This window comes from Chrysochloris asiatica, unplaced genomic scaffold (assembly GCF_000296735.1).
Source record: "Chrysochloris asiatica unplaced genomic scaffold, ChrAsi1.0 scaffold00008, whole genome shotgun sequence".
NCBI classification, from domain to species: Eukaryota; Metazoa; Chordata; class Mammalia; order Afrosoricida; family Chrysochloridae; genus Chrysochloris; species Chrysochloris asiatica.
In genome coordinates, this window is record NW_006408526.1 from 9,966,263 (window position 1) to 9,975,137 (window position 8,875).

Genomic DNA, 8,875 nt, shown 5'->3' on the forward strand with positions numbered 1-8,875 from the left:
ATGTATGTTGTGTGTATGGAGAATAGCTAAAATTTTTGTCTATGTTGTGTGAACACATCATAAATATACTACTTATGTAAGTGTGTAATGTCTGAAACTTTGTAAACTATCAAAGGAAAGTGCTTATGTGAGATGTGGTATAAACTAATGTTGAAAAATTTCCAAAATTAATTACTTCTGGTTTTAAAATTATATTTAATAAGGTTACTAGAAATGAGCATTTTATTATCTCAGAGTTTATGGCTTTAGTACCAGATGGTTTCAAGGTTGCAAATCAAGTCTAAAATTTATCTGAAGTTGAGAAATGCAGAGGTAAAGAATGAAGAACAGAAGGGAGCCATGATAAGACAACTTTCTTTCACTTTGAGAAGGTAAAGGTGTAGTTCCTTATTTTTAGATCATTGTTGAGTAGTTGGTTTGCTTTCATAAAGCTGTCAGGACTGATTTGTTAAATAAAACTTGGAACAGTTATTGCTTTGTAGTCCAAATGGCACAGACTCTGAATTTAAAATGTAGTGAATTATAAGTCTCCTTTCAGAAATCTTATTAAAACTGGAAACATTGGAATTTCAGTAGTTGATCATTATGAAGTGGGGGGGAAGAAGTTGGTATGGCTATTTTTTTCTCCTCTAGCTGCCCTGCCCCCTTCCCCCCAGGAAACAAAGCCTGTTTTGTTTCTTGCCTGCTTGTGAGGTCTGCTTCACTCCATGTGGGTGCGCTGCTCTGGGCTTTGTTTGGTTAAGATACTCAAAAGGTAAAGAAAAGGATGCTTCTGGAGACATAAATCCCAGCTTCAGTAGATAAACAAGAATTTGAATTGGTCATTTAAGGGCACTCTTTACATGCAAACTTTGTAGCACCGCATGTATCCTTACTTAGGTAACAACATTTAGGTAAACACACCTAAAAGTTATTACCCAGTTGGATTTATTTATGTTAATGAAGACTTGGTCCATATTTCTGTGTTTTTTTGTTTTTTTGGTCTGGGGACTGATTCTTCCTCGATCTTTTGGTAACCTATGTTTCCCTTTCTGTGGTTTTGAATAATCAAAGTAATAGATTTGGAAAAGACCCTACCAATCAATTCAGAAGCTACCTCTCTTTGTGTGAGCTCCTGTCTGAGCATTATACCTTGATAGGAAGTTAGCAATTTGTGGTTATCCTATTGCATTGTGGTAATTCCAATAATTGGGGAATCATTTTCCGTATTGAGCTGATTTCCGTCTCCTCCAGATTGCTGCCATTTATCTGCACAGGAGTTTTGCAGAATACATCTGTTGTTAAGTGCCATCTAGTCAGGTTCAACTCATAGCAACCCTGTCTAGGGTTTCTGAGGTACAGCTGGTGGCATGTAGTCCAGTGTTGATTCTTCAACCATCTGATGCAACTGTTACCTGATTCCAGTATACGCTCCAGTTTAATTGGCCTCAAAATAATTCCCTTTGTAGCAAGCATAGTGTGTAGTCATTATCCTTATAGTTTTTTTTAATGTGAACCTAAATTTGCAAGAATCTCTCCTGTGCAAAGAAAAACAAGACACAGTGCTCTTACAAAAGATTTGATCTAAAACAGGTGTTTGTTGTTGTTGTGAAGTGCTGTAGAGTCAGTTCTGACCCATAGCAACCTTGTGTAGGGGTTTCTGAGGAGCGGCTGGTGAGCTTGAACCTTGTGGTTGAAACAGACTTTGCAGTCCAGCGCATTAACCCTCAGTACCAATCTTGGCTTCTCAATAATTGTTGACTTTTTTCTCCTCCTGTAAAATGCTAAATTTAATACTACAGTTATGGAAGTTGAAGCTATTCATATAAAGTCATTGTTGTTGTTAAGTGCCATCAAGTTGGTTCCGACTCATAGTTATGACCCTGTGTAGAGGTTGATGTCACTATGAGTTGGAATTTACTCCATGGCTTTTGAACAAGATCAAACAGTGAGTCACATTGTGACATTCTTTCCTAGTCTGCCAGACAAAATATTAAAACAAGATAACCAAAAAGACATAGCTGGAATTGTATATTTAAAAAATACCTCCATAAGTCAGAAAATCAAACCACACAAAGTATTGAATAGAAGCAATGATGGAGCCCTGCTGGGTATAAGGGTTACTTAGCTTGTTAACTTAAAAAGGGTTCACCCTAAGGAAGTCTTGACGTGGCACTGTGGGATAAACCTCTGGACCGCAGGGTTGGCTGTTCAAACTCACCAGCCTTTCCTTGGAAACTCCGTACAAGATTGCTATGAGTCAGAACCGACTTGACGGCACTCAACAAAAACAGGAACCAGCTGTAGGGGAGTTTGGTGATGCCATGGGATAAGTGCTGGACTTTGAAACACAAGGTCAGCAGTTCAAGCCCATCAGTAACACCAAAAAAGATTTAAAGCCTTGGAAACCCTATTCAGAGGTCTATATGAGTTGAAACCAACTCAGTGTCTGTCAGTTAACAATAGCAGCTGTAAAAGATGTAATTTAAATTGTAGAACTAAGGAGCAGAATAACAAAAAATCAAAAACTAAATATGGAAGTTTGGTCTGCAATGAGGATGATTGGGGGAAGATAAACTTTTAAGTAAGTGGTATTGTGTACAGTAATGATGCAGTCATACATAATAGAATGGAATTAGATCCATTCATGCATATGCTAGGATAAATTCCAAAGGGATCAGATTAAAATGAAAAACAAAAAACTTCCATCTACTTACCATAATTACTGCAACCCATGGTTTCATTGGCACTGAGTCAATGACAGAATTTGACTAGTATAATACGTTAATCCAGTTCATTTCAAACTGTAGATTCCATAACAACAAACAAACAAACACACACACACACACACAAGTTAACGTTACCTGGGCTAAATGCTAGACAGTGGTGATGAATGACATGAGTCTTAGCCACCTAGATACTTAAAAGGTTGTTTTCTTGGGCAGACATTAGTTTATTTTAATATATTTATTTGTTTTATTGTTGTTAAGTGCTGCTGAGTCGGTTCCGACCCATAGAGACCCTGTATAGGGTTTCCAAGGAGCTGGTGAGCTTGAACCGCTGACCTTGCAGTTCAGATGGCTTTGCAGTCTGGTGCATTATCCCACAGCACCACACCAGAACTTATATGTAATTTTGAATTTTGTTCAACATTTTCTGCTCCTCTCTGAAACCTTCTCATGTGATTCCCTTCAGAGCAATTGGTAGTGGTAGCTGAGCACCTTCTAGTTCTTGTAGTCTCAGAATCCTAAAGACTGATGTTCACATGAACTTCAGGTAGCTCACTGGAGTAACTGATTCCAAGCATCCTCAAGTCCCATCCGTCTTTCTTCTGAACATGGAGAGACCATTAGTTGCACCTTAGATGGCCACTCACTCTGATTGCATTTGAATAACTAAGTCTTTTTTGTTTTTGTTTTGTCTGTCTTAAAATATTTTTTAGGCTAAACTTTTTATTTCATTTCAGCCATCAACCAGAGAATCAGCCAGAGTGCTCCAGTGAAGCAGCCACCACCTCTGGCTCCCCAGAGCCCACAAGGAGGTGTTATGGGTGGCAGCAACTCCAACCAGCAGCAACAGATACGACTGCAGCAACTGCAGATGGAGAAGGAGAGGCTGCGACTGAAGCAGCAAGAACTGCTTCGGCAGGTGAGGCCACAGGTTAGAACACAGCCTACCACTTTCTGGGGTTTGTTTTCCTACATGAAATTGGGTGTGTTTCATGTTAACATTTATTATGTACAGAGGAGTGTTGTCTTTCTGAAACTAGAATGGCATAGAAGTGTTTTCTCTCGCTAGATCCTTACCTTAGTTTCTTGACTGGCCCTTATTACCTGGTATATAACTTAGAAACCTGTACCACAAGAAGATATTTTAGCTGTGGGTCATTGCAGTTGAACAAAAATAGAAGGAAGTAAGGAGTCTTTCTCAAATGTACATGGAATTGTAGACGTCTATATTCCTGAGGATTGCTCTAAAGGCTATCATGTTAAATAAAAGCATCTTTTACTTTAGGTGAATTACTCATGTGGGGGATACACTAGTTTGTGACATCTCAAATATGTCTGCTATCTTTCAGAACTGCTGAGTTTAAGGTGTTTTATTTAAACCATATTACAAGTTGTTATCTCAAGGTTAAAAGATTCTACCATACCTTAAAGTTACCTGCTTATGGGTATTTATTTCATGTTGGGAAGGGTAGAAACTAACAGAGATATTTGTAGTCTTTTATTACCATTTTCATCAGTTTTATTTCAGAAAGTGCTTTTGGTCTTTATGTCCCATGAGAACAGATAAATCCTCTGAGTCTGATTCAAATTTTAGTTTTTCTGTTTCAGAATTGTGAAGTAATAAATTCAGATATTGGGGATGTGATCTTATTGCAGTATTTTTTGCATATAATGTGTCCATGTAAATAATATCCAGATACATATAACATATATAGTGCACATATTTACATAGTAATATGTAAATATTATAAGGAGTATATTTTTTAAATGTCTGCAAATAGAATTTTTCTGAATAGGTGATAAAAATAAGGTATATTATTCAAAGTTTATGAAAGTAAAATTTTCTCCTGTTTCTCTCGTTCTCTTCCCTGGATATATACAATGGTTTCTTGGTTGTTGGTTTTTTTGTTTTTGTTTTCCTCAAAGATAGTCTTATCAATTAATCAAAATCCCTGTATACCACGAGAGTTCAGAAAGTTTGTGGAAAAATAACATATCTATTCATTCCATTTTTTTCCATGAATTTTTTTAAAGTCACCACATATATACTATTTTTCCCCACCTAAATGGTAGCATACTAAGACATTAAGAAACCATGTAGTCTGCAGTCTACACTAATGTTACCAGAGAGTAGGCATTTAAACAAGGTAAATAGGGCTATCCTTAAAGGGTTCAGTTGATTGTCATTGAAAAGACACGGACTTTATACCATCTTTGAAACTGAATTTGGGATTTGAGGAACTGGTACCTGAAGAACTAAACTAAGCCATGGAGTCCCAAAGAGACTTAAACTGCATGCTCTGTCAGTAATGTGTCATTGTAATTCTAGTGTGGTTGGCACCAAATGAACCCTGGCAGGAGTAAGAGAGTTTGTGCCAACATAAGATGTCAGGACGCAGTCTTCAAAGAAGTGTTTCTTCATCTGCCATTAAGAAGGGAGAAAGCATATTAACACAGTTCACTATACCTCAAACGGACTTTCTAACAAATTAAAGGAAAGGTATTTTTTCCTTGAATAAGACTATGCTATTAGAACTAGGTAACACCATTAAGAATAAAATTACATGGCTGTTAGAAGAAAGAAAACACTGTAAGAGTGTGTTTTTAAGCATATTTTCATTGTTTGCTTTTCATTTTGTTTTTATTGATTCATTGTAAGTAAATATAGGTCATAATTTTACATATGAATGAAGACTTTCCAAATCAAGAAACATGAGTAAGCAAAAAAGGTTCTATAATTGCTTATGCCAAACTCTTGCTATTTTAAAGGTAAATTTAAAAAGTCTAGATATGAGCCATTTGTCATTTTTGTTGTATGCTATAGATCAGCCTAGTTTTGTTTTGTTTTGTTCTTTTTTTTCTTTGTGGGCAAAAAGCTGCTGTTGTAAGTTCTTCCTTCCAGTGAATTCTTATTCTCACTTTTGCTCTGGGTGATGGGTCCTGGACAGAATAGCTTCACTTCCTTTAAAGGTAACTTCTTTATTTCTTCTTTACTATCTACTGTGTTGTCTTTTTACTGTATTGAAGTGAAAAAGCTCTCTTTTTATACTAATAGTCTACTGTTATAGGGTTTTGTTTTTTAGCCATTCAGTATAAATTCAGGATATTTTAGGTCTTTGGCTTACTGTGAGCTTCTGCTGTTGACATTTTTCTCTCATCACTGAAACATCAATTGTAATTTTCTTGACCTACCTGACCAGTATCAGATTGTATTTTAGTTCTGACAACTAAAATCTTGCTGTCCTATCCTCACTGCTGTTAAAAACTTCCAAGGTTTCAGTTTTGTTTTGTGGTGGTTCCAGTGGCTCTGTCTTCCTCAGTCTGCTTCCTCTTGGGCTAGCTTGGGAATTCTGTGCTATGGCATTATGACTGAATGCAAATTTGTAAGTCAGCCTGCACAGCCAAACCATGTGGCTTAAAGTAATTTTTACCCGTCTTATTTTTTACTCTTAGGCAATGCGGAATATCAATCCCAGCACAGCAAATTCTCCAAAATGTCAGGTAGGCTCTCATCTGATGTTCTAGCGTGGGAAAAGAAAAAAAGATACTAAATTAGAAAAGAGAGGAATTTATGCTCCAGGTACCTGTCATCATTGAAGGATTAGCCCAGTATAAGTTTGAGCCGTTTTTCGACCACAATACCTAGGTGAATATCGCTTGTCTCAGAAAGTTTATACTATGGCTTTTCTCTCATTCAAGAGCATTTAGCATTTATTTTAAGTGAGTGAAGGTCTTTTTTTATTCCACATTAGAAATGTATTATATTTCAGTTGTACATTTTATCAGCCTCGAGATAACTTATCGAGATACACCTAGTGTTTATTTGTATAGTTTAAAATAGTATTTTTAATGAATTGTTGTAATTAATAATTTTAGTAATAACAAAGATGATGTTCTTAAGTGCCGTCGAGTCATTTCTGACTCATAGCAATGTTGTATAGGGTTGTTAAGGAGTGGCTGGTAAGTTTGAACCACTGACCTAACGGTTCAAACCAACTTTGCAGTCTACTGCTTATCCTACAGTACCACAATAACAAAGATAGTACAGATTATTTACTTGGGAAGTCTCTTTTAGGAAATCTAATAAGAGCCATAATAATCTTAGCAGGATAGGAAAATTCTAACGGACATTGTAATGAAAAAATATCAGACTATAGAGTTTCAGTTTTCTCTGTTGACTTTTATCACCATTTTCTCCTGATGACCCCCCACCTCCCAGCCTCCCAGGCAACACTGGTTATGAATGCATATTATTTATATGAAAAGGTTTCTTTCTAATGGAAACACTTAACGTGACTTATACATCTCAAAATGTGTGCATGTGTTATATGCCTTCAAGTTGGTTCTGATTCACAGCGACCCTGTATAGGGTTTCTGAGAGTAATTGGTGGATTTGAACTGCTGACTTTGTGGCTACCAGTCCATTGCTTATTTAATAGAACCACACCAGGGCTTTATAAATCTCATAATAGCCTCCATTTATTAAAAAGACCAAGTGAGGAAATAACTATAACAAGCCATCATCACTGAAGCAGAGCACAGACATTCTCACAAGGGGCACACATAACACATTGGTGAAGAGCAACATAGCATTAAGCACTTTTGTGTGAAGTGCATCTGAAAGGCTTTTATTCCTAATCAATGAAATGGAAGATAAAATAGCAGCATAGATAAACTCACATGAGATTTGAGTTCAAGTAAAAAGTCTTCCATACTAACTGCAGGTGTAATTGCCTCCATCGAACCACCTCCTTTGCCGTGAGTCCAGGAGTGGATGGTGCCCAGTGCCTGGAAACAGTTGTTAAACCTTGAATGGAAACTCTCATGAAGTCATCTTTAAGCAACAGTTTAGCTCAATTAATAAAGAATGTTTGCCATGAGCATTGTGCTCTTTTAAATATTTATTTGTATGAGATCAAAATGGACAATAGTAACTCTGAAGCACTGTTGAGAACATTAAAGAACAAGAGTATAAGTTATTATGGTCAAATGATGTGTAGAGATAGTTAGAATGGTGTCATTGTGTGACGTATGTAACCATTGTCATTGCCTTCCATGCCAAAAGTGGAAGCTGAAATGAATTTTTTTTCTCTCTTACTCAGATCTTAAATTTGATAGGTAAACTAAATCCTTCCAGATCTCTGTCTCATAGTTGAGTAGAAGTGTAAATTGTTATGATTAGGTACCATCAAGTCATTTCCAAATCATAACGGCCCTATACAAAACAGAACAAACTACTACCTATTTCTGTATCACTCTCATAACTGTAGTTATGTTTGAGCCCGTTGTTGCAGCTCCTGTGTCTGTTCTTTTTTAGGCAGTGATCCCTTCTGATAAAATGTCCTAAGTATGTGAGACTTTCTTAGGCTGGGTTTTCTAGAGACTCAAAACCAGTGAAACATATGTATATATATATATATAGAGAGAGAGAGAGAGAGAGAAAATGACTTACATTTGCTGAGTACCAGGTCCCCAGCAAAAGAGAGAAAGCCTTTCCACATGCCCTTTATATTGGGAGCAGGCCACACCTCCTAGGAAGCATCTTTTCAATTGATTGGCTGCCCATAGCCACTCATAATAGAGTTAACTATGCCTGTATCTAAGGATCTCTGGTAGCGTAGTGGTTACGAATCAGGTTGCTAACCTCAGGGTCATCAGTTTGAAACTATTAGCTGTTCCACGGAGAAAGATGAGGCTTTCTGCTCCTGTAAAAAAGTTACAGCCTCGGAAACCCTGTACAGGGTCGCTATGAGTCAGAACCGACTCCATGGCACATAACAACATGCCTGTATCTGGTTTCATCACCATCTTAACTGCCAGCCCACTGGGAATCCAGGCCTAGTCAAGATAACACAAAATCCTAACTATTACAGAGACAAAAGTCTTGTCATCTGTGGTACTTCTTAAAATTATTGTCAAGATTTCTTGGATACTTTTTTAAAAAACAGTAAAGTGTGTGTGTGTGTGTGTATACACACACACACGCATGCCAAGGCTTATAAGTAATAAAAACCTCAGTATTAAAATTACAGAGTTTGTTCTTAGATTTACTAGGCAGAACAAGAGACCTTTGTTGTTGTTGTTAAGTGCCATCGAGTCGGTTACGACCCATAGCGACCCTGTACAGGGTTTCCGAGGGTGTAAATCTTTACGGGAGTAGAAAGCCT

The 8,875-nt window shown here is 37.0% G+C and overlaps 1 protein-coding gene across 8 annotated transcripts in view; it reads left to right on the forward strand.

Moving 5' to 3' along the window:
- YAP1 (Yes-associated protein 1) overlaps positions 1–8,875 on the forward strand; it is a 157,266-nt gene that overhangs the window by 112,703 nt on the left and 35,688 nt on the right. For 2 of the 8 annotated variants that reach the window (XM_006833762.1, XM_006833766.1), the window contains 2 exons: positions 3,446–3,627; positions 6,162–6,209. In XM_006833762.1, coding sequence (XP_006833825.1) covers positions 3,446–3,627; positions 6,162–6,209 — 230 coding nt within the window. Of the gene's footprint in view, positions 1–3,445; positions 3,640–6,161; positions 6,210–8,875 lie in introns of all 8 variants that reach the window. The other 6 variants (XM_006833761.1, XM_006833765.1, XM_006833764.1 and 3 more) reach the window with 3 other exon arrangements.